The sequence below is a fragment of the Mastomys coucha genome, unplaced genomic scaffold, assembly GCF_008632895.1.
Source record: "Mastomys coucha isolate ucsf_1 unplaced genomic scaffold, UCSF_Mcou_1 pScaffold22, whole genome shotgun sequence".
Lineage (NCBI taxonomy): Eukaryota > Metazoa > Chordata > Mammalia > Rodentia > Muridae > Mastomys > Mastomys coucha.
Genome location: NW_022196905.1, coordinates 188,404,308 through 188,424,856, shown reverse-complemented (window position 1 = coordinate 188,424,856; position 20,549 = coordinate 188,404,308). Strand labels below are relative to the sequence as shown.

General features: G+C 43.0%; 1 protein-coding gene across 2 annotated transcripts in view; it reads left to right on the top strand.

Moving 5' to 3' along the window:
- Wwc2 (WW and C2 domain containing 2) overlaps positions 1-20,549 on the top strand; it is a 172,253-nt gene that overhangs the window by 66,340 nt on the left and 85,364 nt on the right. For both annotated transcript variants that reach the window (XR_004109943.1, XM_031339762.1), the window contains exon 2: positions 5,545-5,654. Coding sequence is in view for 1 of the 2 variants with exons in the window: in XM_031339762.1 (XP_031195622.1) it covers positions 5,545-5,654 (110 nt within the window). In the remaining variant the exon portion in view is untranslated. The remainder of the gene's footprint in view (positions 1-5,544; positions 5,655-20,549) is intronic.

Below are 20,549 nucleotides of genomic sequence, written 5' to 3'. Positions count from 1 at the left end.
AAAAAAAAAAAGACTTTTTTTTTTTTTAAAAACTGTAATAATGTGCATATTCTTTGTTCAGCTACTAGGAATTTACCAGGAAATTTATGACCTGGGAAAGTATCACACTATTATAGTAACTCACCATGGGAAGTGGAGGGCCTTTAATAATAGCTACACTGTTGGCTTATGTAGTGTTTCTAGTGAGAGTATGTGGTAGTTTGAATAAAAATGGCCCCCGTAGACTCCTAGGGAGTGGCACTATTAGGTGGGGTGGTCTTGTGGGAGGAGATATGTCACTGTGGGGGCAGGCTCTAAGGCCTCAATACTCAAGCTAGGTGCAGTGTGACTGTGTCTTCCTGGTGCCTTTGAATTTGGATGGAGAACTCTCAACTTCCATCACCAGAGGCTGCCATCCCCAAGCTACAGCTCAACAGCACTATGGATCGCACTGAGGCAACAACAGGAGCACACAAACCTCCCATCTCTGGGGACAGTCCTGCTATCCCTCCTTTAAAGAGGCTGAGAAATGTCTACCTGAGTGACACCATGCTTCCCACCCTGATGACAATGGACTAAACCTCGGAACTGTAAGCCAGCCCCAGTTAAGCAGTTTTTCCTTTGTAAGAGTTGCCGTGGTCATGGTGCTTGCTCACAGCAATGAAACTCTAACTCAGACAGAGGGGAAAGGAGGAATTCATTTTTAAAGCATATGAGTGCTTTGCCTGCCTGTGCGTCTGCGCACCTTATGTGTGCCTGTTGTCCTCAGATGCTAGAAAACATTGTCTAGTCCTGGAACTGGAATTGCAGACATTTGTGAGGCACTATGTGGGTGTTGGGAATTGAACTTGGGTCCTTTGGAAAGTCCACCTGAGTTAACCATGTAGCCATATCTCCAGCCTTAAAGGATGCTTTTTTTTTTTTTTTTTTTTTTTTTTTTTTTTTTTTTTTTTTTTTTTTTTTTTTTTTTTTTTTTTTTTTTTTTTTTTTTTTTTTGGTTTTTTGAGACAGGGTTTCTCTGTATAGCCCTGGCTGTCCTGGAACTCACACTGTAGACCAGGCTGGCCTTGAACTCAGAAATCCGCCTGCCTCTGCCTCCCAAGTGCTGGGATTAAAGGCGTGCGCTACCACTGCCCGGCTTAAAGGATGCATTTTTAAAATCAAGATTCAAAACTACAGTGTATATATAGCTTATTTAGTATGATCTGAACTTGGTAAAAAGTATGTATTTTTCATTTTTGAACATATGAATGTAATTATTTACTAAGCAGAGCCTCCTGAGGAAACATCCTGTTAACCGAGATTACTCAAGTATAGTAAGGCTAAAGGGATTTTTAAAAATCCTCCTAGCTCTGCAGTTTTGACAAAAGTCCTATAACAGGACTGTCTCCAGCGAGACAGGAGGTTTGTGTGGCCCTGCTGTTGGCTCGATGGGATCCATAGTGCTCTTGAGCTGCAGGCGAGGGCCGTAGCCTTTTGGTGGACTACTGTTTGGATAGCAGTCCTTTAAGAAGGCCTCTTCCTCTCACAGACATTCCTACCTTCTTGGCTGGCGTGGCCACTTACATTCTCAAGCCATTTTTCAAAACCAAGTAATCTGACAAGCAAATATTTCTTGGCTCTTAGCAGGGAGAAGAGTTCAGGTAAAAGTGTTTGCTTGATTGGTTTGGTTTCCTCAGTGGAGTGAGAGCACTAAAGAAAGAAGAGAGAAACTTACTAAGGTGCTGGAGCATCCGGGATGCAACCCGATTCATAACGCAGCTATAGTAAATAAGAAGAAATCACAAATTTGATGCAGTACTGGAAGATTTCCTCTCTTCTGTCTGTCCCAGTTGTCAGGCAATGTCGCAAGTGTCACCCTAATGCCAGCCTCCATATTGGCTTGCTCAAATGCATTTACTACTAATGTATGCAGATGGGCCCTCCTTTAAAAATAACAGAACAGAAAGGGTCTCATTATGTAGTCCTGGCTGGCCTGGAGCTTGCTATATAGATCAGGCTGGCCTCAGACTCCCAGAGACTCGCCTGCTTCCTTCCCAGTGCTGGGATTAAGGTACTAGCTACCATGCCCAGCTGTAAATGGAACTTTTTGGAAAGAATACTGTATAACCCTTCAGCCCTCTGTCATTTATTCAGTCAACATTTCTCATGTCCTGACTATGCTGGGAGGCAGGTTCTGTGTGCAAAAACAGGGCTGAGGGAGGCTTGGAGCACAGAGCATGCTATGGTGATGGCAGGTGGCAGAGGGCTTCTGAAAGGTGGAACAGCACGGCTGGGTGAACTAAATCAACATGTGGAGAAAATACTTTATTATTAGTGTGTTTGGGGATCGGTTCTCTCCTGCCAACATGGGCTTCAGGAACTGAAGTGAGTCGGCAGCTGTGGTCCTGTTAAACCACCTCATCTGCCCAATTCTTTTATTTATTATTTTTAATACTGCCAAGTTGTTTTATAAAAGCATTGCATATGAGTGAAAGTAACCAACCTTTCCATATTACCACCAGAACTGTGTTACCTCACTGAGACGAGGCAACCCAAACGAAACCTCCATAGCTTAATAGGCTTGAAACACAGCCTCAGTGTTGTTGAACTTGGCATTTCTCTTTATTATTAAGGATGTTGAAGGTTTCCTCGTTTTTAATTATTTATTGTCTCTTGTAAAAGGACTTTATTCACTTGGAGTTTGACTTTCTTCTTTGCTTGTTCCTACCTTCTAGACCAACTTACTGAGGAAACATTTATATAACGTGGATTAACAATTATTATGTGAGTAGCATGACAACATTGAATGCAGCCAGGGTGCTGTGTAGCCTTAGGCAGAATTCAGTGTGCAAGATTCCCATTTCCCCATGGAGCCTTGAAGGAGTCTGTCTGTTCTCCCTGTCGTCCGGGAACTAACCATCTACCTGTGTTCCGGTCTTATGGATTTGTGGGTTGGGTGTTAATTTTATGTGGTGGGATCATGCAATGTTACTTTTTGTGCTTTTCTTTCACTTAGTGTTTTTTTTTTAATTATTACAATTAGTTTAATTGCTATATGCAAATGCTTACCCCCTTTTTAGAGCATATACCGTTGTATGCACTGAAGCGTTTGTCAGTAGTAGATCTGGTCCCCCAAACAACAGCATGAATGAGGGAGGTGCTGCTTCAGAGGCCGGCACTTGCAAGTATGACTTTGGCAGAGGTACTGGTGAGGTGACTGATAGCTAGGTGTCAGGTGCAGAAGGGAGACTGGCTAGAATGAGCAGTGGTTAGGAAGCGCCTGTCTGAGATGTGAGCCGGAGGTTTGGGAGGACCTTGTTATGATGGGGGATTCAGTGTGTTTCTAGGCCAAAGTGCAAAGGCTAGCTAGCCTGTCACAGGAACTTTTCATTATCAGAATAGCACCATAGCTGTCTACTTGATTTAGATTATTTATACCTGGATATAGTATTCTAATCTGATGGTTTAGTCTTTAAACCTTGACATCTATACATATATGCTTAGTGGTTTTACATATGGAGAGAGCACAGCAAAAATTATGTTATACAGATGCAGAGAGTAAAGCATAAAATTTCCTTTTGAAGTAGCACTGTAAGGAAGATTTTGCATTAACTTTTTCTTGACTGAGAGGTTTTGAAGGACCAGTTCTCTGACTTTATAGTGAAATTTAAACCTGTTGTAATTCTCTACTTAGAACAGTGACAGTTAAATAAGTTCTCAGTGACCAGTTCAGAGGGAAAAACCACAAGTATTTGCAAATTAACGATGTCACTGCAGCTTGTGATCATAGTACACTACCTGAAGCTTTGAGAATTTTTTCTCGTAATGAATATGTATGTGTGTCATACTCAGGCCTGCATGTGTCAATTTGGTACCAGATAGAAGATCTGTGTCTTGTCATTTAATGTGGCCTTTCTTTCCATCTATCTCCTCAGCCCTCATTTCTTTGTGTCCCTGTATGCCCTGTGACAGCCTGCATCCAAAGTCAGGGAAACAAGAGTCCTCAAGTCAAGTCGGGCACAGCACAGTTGCTTCTGGGCAATCAGCCATGAACAGGTCGGACAGGCATTCTTAGGGTGGTGGGTGTACACAAGGTCACTTTCGTTGGCATCAGATCCTTTGATATTGTATGTAATTCTTTTATCAAAAGAAAAATATTTTTCTGGGCAGCTAGTTGGCATGAGGTAGATTTTGAGTACAATTCTAAAACCAGGATTTTTTTTTTAAATTCAGATTGTGTTCAGACTTAACTCCAGGATTTCACAGTGAACTTGGCAAATGGTTCCATTTATTCTGTCTGAGATTCATTTAACTCAATCAACAGATTTAGACATTTACTCTTCACCAGGCTCCGTACTGTCTAGCTTTAGTTGGGTTCTATTGCAATAATTAAAGTACCAGGAGCAAAACAAGTTGAGGAGAAAGGGTTTATCTCAGCTTCCATTTCATGATCTCTGTCCATCACTGAAGGAGGTCAGGACAGGAACGCAAACAAGGTAGAACATGGAGGCAGCTGCTGATGCAGAGGCCAAGAGAAGTGCTGCTTATTGGCTTGCTCCTTGTGGCTGGCTCACTGTGTTTTCTTGCAGAGCCCAAGACCACCAGCCTAGGAGTGGGCTGGGCCCTCTCAAATCAACCATCAGTCAGTCAAGAAAATGTACCCCGGGCTTGCCCACAAACCAGTCTGTCAGGGACATTTTCTCAATCAAGGCTTCCTCTTCCCAAATGACTCCAGCTGTGCCAAGTTGTCAAAAACTAACCAGCACAGTTGAAATTTACCCCTCTTCACTAAAACCTTATCAGGTCCTGGGACTCTTGCAGAGTACGTGGCAGGACAAAGATTTGAACTCAGACCTCCTTGCTGCTTATGTTAAGCTTTTAAACTTCTAGGTTAGAGGCTCCAGAACTTTAGTCTGCATCAGAGCTCCCTTAGTGGCTTAGTGGCAAGACTGTGTTTCTGTTGATACAGCCGGCCCTGGGGTCACAGTTCAATAGTGTGAGGTTTTGGAACGTGCTTCAGTGCCACTTGGGAGTAAATGGGAGGATTCAGGCCTGGTTGTATCAGTAACCACTTACAGTGGCCTAGAGAGTGTTCCTGTGTGGTCCCCTTCTGTTTTCACGTGAGCCCGAGGACAGGTAGTTAAGTTGCCAGAAGGGCATGTGCATTAGAGAGACAGAGGTGCCCAGTTAGGAGGGCTCACAGCTTGGCTGTGTTAGAGCTGCTTGCCCTCAGGAGTGACTGTGTGATTCAAAGGCCAGAGCTCATGAAGCCGAGTGGGTAAGTGCAGAGGTGTCAGGGGAGGGGCCATTGTAATGCAAATTCTAGGAACAACCAAGAACTAGAAGAAAATGCAACTTAGATCTTGAACTTAACTGACTTTCTTTTTTCTTAGTTAATGTATGAGTGCTCTATCTGCATGTACACCAGCATGCCAGAAGAGGAAACCAGATTTCAGTATAGATAGTTGTTAGCCACCATGTGGTTGCTAGCCACTGAGCCATCTCTCCAGCCCCAGGATACTGACTTTTGACATGTCTGGTTTGATGGACGAATCACAGCGTGTTTCTTCTGGTTTGTTGTAGGCTAACGAAGCCCCTGTCCTTCGCTGACTGTGTCGGGGATGAGCTGCCCTGGGGATGGGAAGCAGGGTTTGACCCTCAGATTGGTGCCTACTACATCGACCACATCAACAGTAAGTTTGCTCTTTGGTGAAATAAAGCATATTAGAGACAAATCTAAAGATCTTCAGGCAGTCCTACAAGAAGATGAATGTTTTACAAACTACATTGTCTTATTTTAAACTCCTTGTTTTCTTAATGTCTAGCACCCAACTCCAGGGCCTACTTAAGTACTGGGGGTGTGTGTGAGAAACTTTGTATGGAGAGAGAAGAAAGGTGTCTGGATTGTCTGCTGGGCAGGCGATGCGGCTAGACTCCTCTATAGTTCAGCGGGGCTGTGCCTATAGCCATTGGTGCTTGTCTCTGTGATGCTGAGCCTCCTGATTGCATTTCTCTCCTGCTTGTCTGGAAAGCATGACATGGTGTGTTCTAAAGTCAGAGCTGGGGCGGCCTGGTTGCAGGGGTGGGTGCACCCATCGGTGGTTCTGGAGTCAGCAGAGCTGTCTGGAAGCGACCCACCCCTTTCCACCATTCCTTTCGTGTGCCCAGTTGCTTCTGGCTTGTTGGGGTGGAGCTCTTGCTTTCAAGGTTTTAGGTCTGCCAGGGAATGGCTAAGGCAGAGAACGGCCATGGCCATGAACTTCATGTATAAAGACTTTTAAAAAAAATAACGTGTCTGTGTGAGGACATATGCGTTTGAGTGCAGAGCCTGTGGGGTTCAGAAGAGGACGTCAGACCCCAAGATCCTCAGGAGTAGGGGTTATGGGCAGTCATGAGCCCTGTGGGATGCTGGGAACCGAGTTTTGGTCCTCTGCATGTACAGTGGGGCTCTCTTTAGAGCTGACCCTTCTCTTTATTCTCCTACCATACACTCCTTGGGTTGTTTTGTTTCTTGTTTATTTTTGTCTTTTGTTTTTGTTTCTCTCTGTATCTCTGGCTTCCTAGAGCTTGCTCTGTAACCAGGCTTGCCTCAAACTAAGAGAATTGTCTGCTTCTGCTTTCCTGAGTGCTGGGACTGAAGGCAAAGGCCTGCAAATCGGCACCACCACTGGGCAATACATTTTAAAAAGATACATGCTTATAGTATTTTTTTTTTATTCATTGTGTATATGTGACTGCATGCTTACATGAATATTTCTTTATTAAACACTTTAAAGGGTTATTCAAATTGTACACAGAAATCAGAACAGTCCACTTTACTTCATTTACAATTGCTTCATAGATTTGAGGGAGCCCAGAATTAATTGATAGCCATCAAAAGATATACAGATAATACTGTATATATTTAGGAATTATATCAATACCCACCAGTGATAGTTTGTAGTGCCCTACGTAGGTGTGTGATACATTCTTTAAAATATGTAATTTATCTTATTGTATGTGTATGAGTGCTTTGCTGCATGGATGTGTGTGCATCATGTGTGCACAGGTGGCCACAGCGGTCAGGAGAAGCCATCCACGTCTCTAGAACCGAAGCTTTGGGTGGCTGGGAATCGCCATGTGGGTACTGACCACCCAGACCTAGGAATTTTGCAAGTGCTCTTAACTCTAAACCATTGCTCCAGCCCTACATAATGCATCTTTCGAGAGGCCCCAAATAACTTATGTATATATATATATTTTTTTTTTTCCTTTGTTTTTTTCGAGACAGGGTTTCTCTGTGTAGCCTTGGCTGTCCTGGAACTCACTCTGTAGACCAGGCTGGCCTCGAACTCAGAAATCCGCCTGTCTCTACCTCCCAAGTGCTGGGGTTAAAGGTGTGACACCACCACCCGGCCCCAAATAACTTATATTAACAGGTAGATGAGACTCAGAAGCAGAAGGAACAAATACTCTAAGGTTCCAAGTCTGTTCTAAAGAGCACGTGGGCAGTGGCACACAGTTCATGTGTGTGCACATTTGATACTTAGATCCCAGCACCTTGTGCATGCTCAACCATTGTGTCTTGTTAAAGTTAACTTTAACTTTATGAGGTTCTAAAGTTTCACTTATTTATTTTTAAGTAAATTTTATGTGTATGAGTTATTTTGTCTGTGTTCCATTTGAATGCCTGGTGCCCAGAGAAAGGGTATTGGAGCCTCTGGAACTGGAGTTAAAGGTGGTTGTGACCTGCCCTGTGGGTGCTAGAAGGTCCTTTAGAGCGGCAGCCAGTGCTCAAAACCACCGAGTTGGCTGGAGAGATGGCTCAGCGGCTAAGCACACTGACTGCTCTTCCAGAGGTCCTGAGTTCAATTCTCAGCAACCACGTGGTGGCTCTCAATCATCTGTAATGGGATCTGATGCCCTCTTCTGGTGTGTCTGAAGACAGAGACAGTGTACTCAAATATATATAAATAAATCTTTTAATAAATAAATAAATCTTTAAAAAAAATCACTGAGTTGTCTCTCCAGCCCAACTTTGTATTTTTTAAATAAGATTTTCTTGCTAGAGTAGTATTATATACTGCTAATAATATGTATCATCTGTCCATTTAATATACAGTTATGGATTAACCAGCAAAAGCTATATTCTTTACAAGTGGTAGAGACTAATTTTGGTAAAATTAAGGTAATTTTAAACAGTATATTTCGTCATTATATAATTGCAAATACACAATTCACTAGAATATCTGAAATAGCTGTTTCACTTTGTAATATTTACTTTAGATGGATAAAGTTAGCTTTCTTTCCATCAAAGTAACATCTGAGAAACTAAAAGCCGAACAGGTTTGAGACAGTCGTATATAGGCTGGAACTTGCTATTTAGACCATGCTGGCCTCAGAACTCGCAGACATGTACCTACCTTTTTATCCTGAGTGCTAAAAAGCTAAAAAGGATTAAAATGTTGGCTACCACAACCAGCACGTTAGTGTTTATTTCATGTTTTTCTGTCTTAATATTGAAACACTGCAAACTCTCACAATGAATCTGAACCAAAACCACAGAAGGAGAGATAAGTAACAAATTTCTCTCTGCTCCGAAACACTCCTTTCAGGTGTGTCCTATCTCTGCCTGCCCACGTGCTCTCCAGGATAACTAGTGAGGCCCAGCGCCAAATCATTCCTTACTTAGACACGGGTGTGTGTGTAACTTGTTTTATATGTTTTTTGAGTGCAAATCTTGTAGATGCTACTGTTGTGTCTTAGGATGTCAAAAGATTTGACATGCATGCATCCCTCACAGATGCAGTCTCTGACAGCCATGAACTTCATCTCCTCCACCATTTTCCGTTTTCTCAGTGTCCAAGCTTGCTTAGGTCACCCGAGATACCACAAGATGGTGATAGCTCTGGCCCTGCTGTAATCTTGACTTCTTTGATTTGTCGCCATGGGTCGCTCCTTCCTCCGGGCTCCTGGACTTTCTCCTGATGTCCTTTCCAGCACCTGCTTGTTTCCTTCCCACATTTCACTTACCTGACTTTCTTTACCAATGCCTTCTTATAGAATTTCTGGAGGATTTTTCCGCTCTTTTCGTTCTGTGGCTCTTCATGGGTGACAACTTCAGTTTCTTCCTTTGCCTTTCAGAATCCTGATGTAATATTTGCTTTCTTTCTAGAGCACCGAGTTTCCATTCTGCCCATTTGCCTCTCTGTTCTTTTTTGTTTTTTTGAGATAGCTGGCTGTCCTGGAACTTACTCTGTAGACCAGGCTGGCCTTGAACTCAGAAATCTGCTGGCTTCTGCCTCCCAAGTGCTGGGATTAAAGGCATGCGCCACCACTTCCCGGCTGCCTCTCTGTTTTCATCCCTTGGCCTGTGCTAATACTCCACGGAAGGCTGTGCAGTAGTGACCTGTGCCTCCTTGGCTGGCTTCTGTTCTCTGAGTATTTGTCCAACTCCAGCCCCGAACTCTGTGCCTTCCCTATGACCACAGACCTTAGCTTTCTAGAGCTCGTCTGTTCAGATGCCTCTGCTCCCAGGAGGCTTCCTGCTGCGCTCTCCACTGTATGTCCCCCTTCCCGTGGATCAGGTGCCTGCTCCCCACATTTCTGTAATACTTGGCACACAGGGAATTTAAAAGTATTGTCATCTTGCACTTGTATTTGTTTGCTCGTCATGAATCTTCACCAGCTTGTTAGCCTCTTGGAGGCAGTGACCACATGTTACGTATTTATCCTTGTCTGAAGTCATGAAGGAAGAGCTGCATTACGTCAGTCACAGAATAAAAGCTGATTTTTTTTCTAAATAAAGGATTTAAAGTGCATTTCAAGTTATGTTATATTTCATAAATAAACATTCTGAATATATAAAACCTTGATTATCAGAACATTAATTTTTAAGTCTACCACTTTGCTTTATTATATAATTGTAGCCCAGTAGCCCAGTGAATATACCATTCCCTGAGGCACCTGAGTTACTCGAAGCAAGTAGTTTTCTTACTGAGAAGGAGTTGCCTGTTATCTCATTAATCTTCAAGACATTCCTGCAAAGTAGTTTATTAAGAACAAATGGTGTTATTTCTTCATAACAGCTGGCCCACACATATGTTGTGTTTTGACATTGTATAGTTTCAGCATTATTTCCTCTTTATTTAGATAAAAAATGAGAAGAGAAGTGTTTGGTTGCTAAATAATCTTGCTGCAAAACACTCTTAAATATTAGCAGTAAAGGACTTGACCTTGACAATGAAGTGTCTTTGGGCTGTGTCTCACATTTGCATTTTGCCGTCTTTGTGGGTGTGTGGCACATAGGCAGTAAGGACGGGGTGTTTGGGTCTACCTAGAAAGTATTATATGTTTGTAAAGTTTTGATAGTTTTACTACAGTCAGAAGGAAATAACTCTTAAAAGGTTAATATATTTGTATATATTTGTGTGAACCTGCATGAGTTTATACATGAGTTTATATGTGCACAATGGTGTGGAGGCGCCAAGGGAGTCAAGAAGATGGTACAGGATCCCGAGTTAGAGGAGCTTTGAGCTGTCATGTGGGTTCTGGGAGTCAAACCCAGGTCCTCTGGAAGTGCACCAACATGTGATCCTTTGTCATTCTCTCCACAAACAAGACACAGAATGTTTTTATCATCCAGCCAGCCCTTCTTCATTGCTACAGTGTTGAGATTTCCATCACCATAGCTTAACTTTATCTATTCTAGAAGTCACTGTAACAGGATGCTGTTGGGTGTGTGTGTGTGTGTGTGTGTGTGTGTGTTTGTTTGTTTGTTTGTTTTAAAAAAAGGACAGTGTCTCACTATGTAGTCCTGACTGGAATTTGCTGTATAGACCAGGCTGTCCTCAGACGCACAGAGATCCTCTTCTTTCCTTCTCTTTCTTGTGCCACCTTGTCTAACTAGAAGCAGATCATTTTACCTGACATATTTTAAAAAACAAACAGAGGCCCACCCCATGCCACAAATTGTGACCACAATGAACAAATATGTGGTGGAGAGATATGAAGGACAGCCTGATGTGAGTAGCCTACACTGCCATCTGAGGCCCCTGTTACCACCAAAGGCCATGCTGACGTCCCTGCCACCTGGGGCCATGTTGATGTACAAGGGCTACACAAAAGTGGCCCTTCCCCTTCCTGGTTGTGGCATTGAGACCAGTCACCACACCTTGCCTAGGCAGCATGGTAGAGCTGGCCTTGGGGCTGGGGCACAGATGAACTGGCCTAGAGGGTATGAGCATGGGAGAGATGCCTCCACACATACACCTGTGACAGGCAGGAGAGCTGGCCCTACCCCTCACTGGCTGCTGCACTTTAGAGAGTGGCCCTGAACCTCATTTGGGTAGAGCTAGCCCCAAGGGTGTGAGAGCAAGGTGTGCCTCACTAGGGTGGTGCTGGAGAGCTCCCCTGGTGGCCCAGGAGCAGGAGAGCTGATGGGCTGACTAACTCAGCCACCATCCAGGCCCAAATCCAGATCCTCCCTTATATTCTTCTATGATGTCAATATATTATAGTCCTTTTTCTTGCTTATTTGAGTTGGCCCACCCCAACATCTCCCCCATCTATAAACTACTGGAGTGTGTCTAGGAGCTGGTCCTGCAGATCCAAAGCTGCAGGATCTCCATGACACAGGGCACCAATAGGATATCTGAGAGGAATCCCAGTGAGGATTCAGTATTGATGGTATAGCAGAAGCCAGAGGCCTTGAACCAAACCAATGACTCATTGCAATCAATGTTTGCAAGTAAAGCTGTTTGGACAAAAGGTATACTGCGTGATACACTGCAGCTTCTATGGTGAAATGTTTGTTTTGTTTTTGTTGTTTTCTTTTGGGGAGATGTTGCAGGGATAGAGTGGGATATGGAGGAACTGGGAGATGAGTGAGATTGGGGTGCATGGTGTGAAATACACAAAAGATCAATAAAAAATTAAAACACACACACACACACACAAAAAACCGACCAACCGTCTACAAATGTGTACTAATCAGGGTGAGAAGGATGGCTCAACAGATAAGAGTACTTGCTGCTCTTTTAGGGAGCTGGGTTCTGTTCCTAGCAAGCATAGAGGTGCTCACAACCACTTGCAATTCCAGTTCCAGGAAATCCCGCATCCTCCTGGCCTCCTGCATGCATGTGATGCACATGCATAGTCCCAGGCACATACACATCAAATCAAATCAAATAAATATTTAAAAGTAAACCGTACTAATGAATTGAACAAAACAAAGCATATTCTATACTTTATAAGTATACTTAATAGGGAACTCATGTTCAAAATATATGAACAGTTTTCTAAAAGTCAATGTTAATGAGACAATCTAATTTCAGAATAAACAACAAACAGGCATTTCATGGGCACAACAGTGGCCTCCCTTATATTCATCTATGATGTCAATATATTCCTTTTTGTTGCTTATTAATATTCCATTTAAAAATCTATTCTGACATCGAAATTGTTCTAGTTGGTGCTATTATGAAAAAAGCTGCTGTGAGCAGTTTTTTTAAAAAACTGTAACCTGTGTGAGCAAGTGCATGTATATGCTGTGAATGCTGTGCATTGAATCCATGCCTTGTTGCAGCCAGGTAGAGCGCTACCACTGAGCTAAGCCTAGCTCATGAACACATTCTAAGTATATTCTGTGCGCATTACTGTATGTGCATCAGATCTCTTGAAGGCTGCCCCATTGTTGCTCACGGCAGCCACCATTCCTGCTGGTTTAGGTAAGAGTTTCACTCCATTAGATACCTCATCTATTTTTTTGAAGTAATTTGTGATTAAAATTCCCCTGTGTCATCTGTAGCCCAGGGCAGTATGCCCTTATGCTGTAAGCTTGCTAATGGTCTAGGCTAGGTTTACACTGCATTTCTGTTGCTCATGCATCAGGGGATGCGTCTAGCTTTTAGTTATTGTGGATAATGTTGCAAGGAACATGGGTGTGAAAATCTTCTTTGAGATCCTGTTTTTGGTTGTTTTGGATAAACACCCAGAAGTAGAATGCCTGACTCACAGCTCTGGTTCTAACTGAGGAATTTCAACTGCTCTTCACACCCAGTGGCCAGCAGGATACCACAGCCCTGTTCCCAGCATCTTCTTAATCAGGCATTTACCGCCCGGCTTACCCAACACAGCCGTCCTAAGGGGGCCGGAGAGACACACCATGGCAGTTTTCATTTGCAGTTCCTTGAATATTAGTGATGTTAAACATCCCTTTCTATGTTTATTGGCCACTTGAATATCTTCTTTGAGGGAATGTCCTATTTTTTAACTGGGTTGTTTGGAGTTTTAGGAATTCTCATGTGCATGTTCTGTTCATGAGTTGTTTGTTTGTTTGTTTGTTTTTGTTTTTGTTTTTTTTCGAGACAGGGTTTCTCTGTGTAGCCCTGGCCATCTTGGAAGTCACTCTGTAGACCAGGCTGGCCTCGAACTCAGAAATCCGCCTGCCTCTGCCTCCCAAGTGCTGGGATTAAAGGCGCGTGCCACCACTGCCCGGTTGTTCATGACTTCTTTATCAAATATATTCTTATAAGTACTTGTTTTTGAGTCTTGAATGTACTTATCTTGAGAAGTGGAATTTTTATTTCCCCTTTAAATGTTAAAAACTCATCTGTTTATTTTGGGTTTTTTGAAGAAAGTCTAATCCAGACAGCCCTTGGATTCCTGGCCATCCAGCCTTGGCTTCCTGAGGTGCCGGGCAGCGTAAGCTTCAGTCCTCAGTGATCCTATCGGGCGGCTCACAGCAGTCTGCAACTCCAACTCCAGGAGGATGTGACACTTCTGTGTTCTGCAGACATTGTGTGGCCTGTGCTCACATGGAAAGACATGCCATATATGTAATTTAATAAAAATAGCAAAGGTCTTAATTTAAATGTATTTTTTTGGTCTCCTTCATGGTTGGTGGGGTTTTGTGTGTGTGTGTGTGTGTGTGTGTGTGTGTGTGTGTGTGTGTGTGTGTGTGTGTTGTGGCTGAGAAATCTCCACAGGTGGTAAAGGTCTCCCCTGATTGTTGTGTGATCTTTCTTGCTCTTACATGTGTGTGAGGTTGTTCCAGAGCCATTGATATTTTTACTTTCCACACTGAAGTAGTTTCGAGCCTAAGTTGGAAGAGGCTTGACATCGGTGTGACTGCTTCATTCCATTTCTCTGTGCTCTGGCTAGAATGCCCCGGCATACTGTGAGCGATTCATGAGTCACAGTAAGATGTCTCTGACTCTTGATCAATTTCCAGTGTCTAGTGCAACTTTAGATCATGTGCATAATTATATTTACTTCAGAATCAATTTGTTAGTTTTTCCAAAAGAGCCTGTGGGAAGTTTGGTAACTCGGCAGACTGGGGAGGGTGGGTTTTGTGTTGTGATGATGCCATGAACTTGGTATAACTGCCATTATTTTAAAATTTTAGTTTCTTGGGGTTTTCAGAATGGAGGTTTTTGTTTGTTGTTATTTCCATTGAATTCATGTAGAAGTTTTTTATTTTCTGGATACAATTACAGTAGTACAGTGGAAACAACTCTTCTATACATAATTTACATACATAATGTATACATTTTAAGTATACTACCACCTCAGTTGCTACAAAGACATTTTTAGTCCTAGGGGGAATTTTGTCTTTGCCACTGGCAGTCAGCCTTTCTCCAACACCATGGGGATCTTTGCCACTAGAGATTAGTTTTGCCTTTTTTTCTAAGGATACCTAGGAATGACATCTAGACGCTATTGACCATTCACACAGTGAGGATAGGTGCTCTGTAGCTCTTTCTGCTTCCAAGTAGGCTGTGTGGTTATGTCTGGGGATGGATGTCTGTGCTTGCTTGTTGTGAATGAACCTACTGTGAGCTGCCTTTTGTGGACAGGCACCACCCTGTATAGTGTAAAGACCCAAGACATGTGAGCCATGGTGAACACAGGGTGCCTTTTAGATGAAGTATCCGAATGGTCCTGCAGAGTGTCTGTGCCTTTCAGTGCCGTCCTTGGTCTCGGAGAGTTCCAGCTGCTGTCTGCCTGTGTTCTCATCCTATACTCCAGCTGGTGCAGGTGTGTGTGACGTAAACCCTTGGGTAGTTTTCATTTGCGTCTTCCTGCAGGCTAGCAGTGTCAAACATCTCTAAGTGCATTCTTCAGCATAGTTGTGTGAATCTGTGTGCACACATTTCTCTCTATGTGAAGAATTTGTTCATATATTTTGCCCAGGTTTTAAACACCTATCCAGGTAATGAGTTGCTAGAGAACTCTATGCTTTCTACGTTACAACTGTCTGAACCTTTCTTCTGTTCTGTGTCTTATCTTTCAGTTTCCTTACAGCAGATTTGAAGAGCTGAAGATTTTGGGAGTCAATTGATTATTAAAAATGCCTCCTACTTTTTGAGTTCTAAGAAGTCATGTTTTCCTTTGAGAAGGTGTAAAGTGGTCTGCTTTTTATTGCAGAGATTTCATAAAGCTCTTCCAGTTTAGATTGCTACTCCATGCTAAATTATTGTCTTGAGTTTGGTGTGAAGTAAAATTGAGGTCTGTTCATCTCAGACTATTTCTTTTCTTTGTTTTTTGTGTTTGTCTGGTTGCATGCATCTGTGTACACACATGTTCACCCATGCATATGTGCATATATGTGTTCACCCATGGGTGCATGTTAGAGGCCAGAGGTTGATACCATGTGTTGCTGTTGCTGTTCATGTTATTTTAAAGTCCAAATTGCTGAACCTAGAGCTCCTGGGTTGCTGTTCATGTTAGTTTAAAGACTGAATTGCTGAACCTAGAGCTCATGGATTTGGCTTGCATGGGGAGCCCTTGGCATCTGCCTTGCCCCAAGCACTGGGATTATAGAAGCACCTCATTCCTGACTTTCATTGTTGGTGTTGAGATCTGAATCCTGTCTTCCATGCTTGCATAGCAGGCACTTCACACACCGGGCCATTGCCCAGCCTCTCCACAGCTAGTTCTTGTATGGGTATTCTTCTCCCACCTAAGTGAGTGACTACCTTTGCTTAAAATATGTTGGTGTTCATATTAGTTAGTGTTCTAGCTCTGTTGACCAAGGCAACCTATAAAAGGAGGCATTTAATTGGAGCCTTGCTTATTGTTTCAGAGAGTTGGTCCACACTCATCATGACCAGAGGCATGGTGGCAGGCAGGCAGCTTTGACACTGGAGCAGTAACTGAAAGATTGCATCCTATCAGCAAGATGGAGGCAGAGAAGGAGCCAAACTGGGCCTAGAATGGGCTTTTGAAACCAAGGCCCACCCCTAGTGACACACCTCCTCCAACAAGGGCATACCTCCTAATCCTTTATAAACAGCCCACCAGCTGAGAACCCAAATTCATATATATTGAGTGTGGCCATTCCTACTCAAACCACCACAGAGTGCATCTGTCTGTTTCTTAGTTTTCTGATCTGTTCAGTTGATCTGTATGTCTGTCTTTATGCTGATAGCATAGAATCATAATTATAAGGCTTTCATGTCTTGAAATGGGTTGATGTATGTCCTTTAATTTGGCTCTTTATTAAAATTATTTCAAAAATTACAAGTTTTTTATATTTCTGTATAGATTGTAAATGCAAGCATCTTAGCAATCTATATTTGAAAATCCTGAGTTTGTTGAATTGACTGAACACTGCTGAATCTCCCAAGGGTCGAGTGTCTGCTCAGCTGCTGCATCTGCTCAGCTTTGGGCTAGTCTTTGCCTGCAGAAGGGTGGTTCTCCCCTCTGTTTATCTCACCGCTTTATGTCTGAGTGGTGTGCTCAATAATACATTTTTTTTTTTGGTTTGGTTTTTCGAGACAGGGTTTTTCTGTGTAGCCTTGGCTGTCCTGGAACTCACTCTGTAGACCAGGCTGGACTCGAACTCAGAAATCCACCTGCCTCTGCCTCCCAAGTGCTGGGATTAAGGGTGTGTACTGCCACACCTGGCCTTAACCCTTTTATCAGTTGTCTAGTATTGGAGGATGACCTACATAGCTTCCTGCATGCTTAAAAGCATCTCTGCATTACTTATGATGCTAATGCAATACTAATGTAAATGGTTGTTCTGCTCTATTGTGTAGCCAGTCATGACAAGATAAAAAGTCTATGTGTGTTTACTAAAGATGTGTCCATCATCAGCTTAGCTACAATATTTCATCTGTAGTTGATTGAGTTGGTCGATACAGAACCCATGGATATAGAGGGTTTTCTTACCCTGTTTTTTTAATTTACTTTGCTTATACTGAGCCAAAATTTGTCTTTGTTTTTAAGGAATGTTGATCTTCTGTTTTCCTCTCTGGTGGTAATTCATTCTGTGTCCCGTGTGTCGTCTGTATCTCTGTATGTATGTATCTGTTTCTCTGTTTCTCTCTTCCAACCCTGAAATATGGCCAACCTTGGTAAAAGCTCTATGCATATTTCAAAATACTGTTAATTTTGCAGCTATTGAGTCTATTTTCATCCCATGAAATTTAATTTAAGAACTTATTTTTCTCTTCTGTTATTGCTATTTAGTTTCTTATTTTGTGGTCTTCCATTATTTTTCTAGGACTGTAGCCGGTGCATATGACAGGTCCTGGAGATGCCTTCACATGTGCACCATATTAATTTATAGTCCCTGCTAATTCCAATATACAACTATCTTGATAGTCTTTTACTAATGTTTTTCTCCTCATAATCTTGAGTAAAAATTTTTTTGTGTGTTTTACATGTCTTTTTCTTTTACTTTGATAGATATCTTGCTGACAAGAAGATATAGATGTTGAATTTTATTTTTAAAAATTTAGATTAAGAAAAATATGAGCAGGTAGCTATGGAAGCCAGAAGAGGATGTTGGATCCCCTGGAGTTGTGGTAAAAGGAGGTTGTGAGCTGTTCAGTGTGAGTGCTGTGGATGGACCGTGTCCTCTTATGTCACCAGCTGTCTCTCCGGCTGTGGATGCTCTCCTGTGTGGATCCAGCCATCTCTCCTGTGTGGATGCTCTCCTGTGTGGATCCAGCCATCTCTCTGGTTGTGGATGCTCTCCTGTGTGGATCTAGCTATCTCTCCTGTGTGGATGCTCTCCTGTGTGGATCCAGCCATCTCTCCTGTGTGGATGCTCTCTTGTGTGGATCCAGCCATCTCTCCTGTGTGGATGCTCTCCTGTGTGGATCCAGCCATCTCTCTGGTTGTGGATGCTCTCCTGTGTGGATCCAGCCATCTCTCCAGCCTGTGATGCTCTTCTGCATGGATGAAGACTTAGTTTTGCTGTTCAAGTAGTTCTTCTGTGATTTAAGTTCTTGTATTGAAGGCCTGTAGGGGAAGAATTACTCTGTTTCTATACTTTTATATTTGTCTTTCTATTCCTTTTGTAGCTTTGCTTCTTCCTTGTGGACTGTGGCTATGACAGTGTTCCTGAATTTTTGATTTTTCCAGTATCTGTCTCATCTCAGCATTGGCCTTTATTAATATCGTTGTCCTTGAAGAGTAGTCTTTCTTTTCTTTTTTCCTATAAAGGTTTATGTACTTAGTGTGTGTATGCTGTGCCTGAGTTTGTGTGCATACTCATGCCTGTACTGCCGACAGAAGCCAGGAGAGGGCAAGAGTAGATTTGGAACTAGAGTCATAGGTGGCTGTGAGCAAACATGTGGGAGCTAGAAACTAGACCTGAGGTCTCTGAATGAACACCGAGTGCTGTAAGCTGCGGAGCCTCTTGTTTGGGCTGCCTTAGCTCTGTGCATGTTAAGTAGTTTTACATAGGATCATGGACACTTGACACCTGAGTATTCTTAGACCGTGCGCGTATCTTTTTGAGAGTGATTGTTTTCGTGTGTGATGAACATGCCTGTGCTTAAGCGGCAGGTTCTCTCCTGTCGTCTATCTGTGGCCTTTACTCTAGGCTCATTTTGTTTTCCAGAGCCTCACAGACGGTCTGGGTCTGTCTTGCACATTTGTCCCCCACAAGTGGCCTGGATCTGGTGGCTGTCTACCCTTTTAGTTCTCAAGTCCTCGTGATGTTTATTCAGTGAGTTTAGTGGTGAGCTCATACACAGATCTAAAATATCCCTTTCTGACGTGTGTCCTTTCTCTCACATTTCTTCCTTGGAAACTGCAGTTCCAGCCTTGCTATATTATCTGACACTTTACACGTGTGGGTGTGTCAGGGTAGTATGGGAAATGCAGCTGAGGTGGTGTCATGGTTAGCTTTAGTAGTCAGTTTGCCACTCCTGGGAAGAGAGAACCTTAACGGAGGAACCACCTCCATCAGAGAGGCCCGGGTCATGTCTGTGGGGGGAGATTCTTTCTTGCTGATTCATGGCAGGACCCAAGCAACTGTGACCGGTTCCATTCCTGGGGAGGTATCCCTGGACTGTATGAGAACGGTCTTAGAGCAGGAGCTTAGGAGAAAGTCAGCAGGCAGGGTTCTTCCCTGGTTCCTGATTCTGTTCTCATAGAGTATGACCTTAAGTTCCTCAAGTTGCTTTAGTTCGGTGGTTCTCAACCTGTGGGTCTCTACTCTTCTGGGGTTTGAATGACCCTTTCACTGGGGTTGCCTAAGACCATCAGAAAACATAGATATTTATATTATGATTCATAACAGTAGCAAAATTACAGTTATGAAGTAGCAACAAGAATAATTTTATGTTGGGGATATTGTAATATTTAATCTCAATCAGGGTTTTCTACCCCACCTTTGATCATTTAGTTCCAGTAAAAGATACAAAACTTTTATATTTATAGTAAGCTTTAATCAGCACTAGAGCTAGGCAGATATCAACCCTCTGTGCTAGTATGCCTACTTCCCTGCCAACAACCCTAAGATATGGCTTGCCATATTCCATCTGGGCCCCTCTTACTCAGGCTGGCCAGTGCTCATGGTTCTCATGATCATTTACCCCGTGGCATCTTCTCTCCACCTTCTCCTCCTTGTGGTTCTGCCTCAGGCCCCAAGCCCAGAAACTGAAAACCCCCTTTACTTCTCTCCTGCCCAGCTATAGGCTGTCAGCATCTTTATTCAACCAATGGTTTTACATTAAGGAGCAAGGCCACATAGCATCACTTGATATACATGGGGACTCTCTCGTCCCTGAGGCAGCCAGGACCAGTATGATCTATATACATTAAGAGGGTCACAGCATTAGGAAGGTTGAGAACCACTGCTTTATTCAGTGTTTGATCACAGCAAGAGGAACCAGACTGTAGCAGACAGGTTGCTATTGCCTGAGGTTTCTACTGTTTTTTTTTTTTTTTTTTTAGGGTGGGCCACAGGAGACTCAAGCATTGTCTGGCAACAGACAATTCCCACACTAGTGGATTTTTGTTTTGGAGTTTTCCTTCTCAAGTCCATTTGTAATCTCGTGAGATCCAGGAACCAGCAAGTATTACAGGGATAAAACAACAAAGCAGGAGCCACTCTTGTGTTTTATTTCTCCCCAGTGCTGCCTCTTGCAGTTTAGTCTTCCTTTGGTTGGCTTCTGGATTCTGCGCTCTGATGTTGTAATCTCTGGGAGAGGGGTGGGTGGTGTGTGCTTCCTCCACCTTACCCTGAAGCAGCTTCCTAGGCGAGACGAGTTTTGCTGGGAGTTGAAGAAAAGTTCTGGTGTACGTGTGATGTTTTATACAGTGCTGTCTCTCAATGGAGAATGTTAATCTCAAACCTCTCTGTG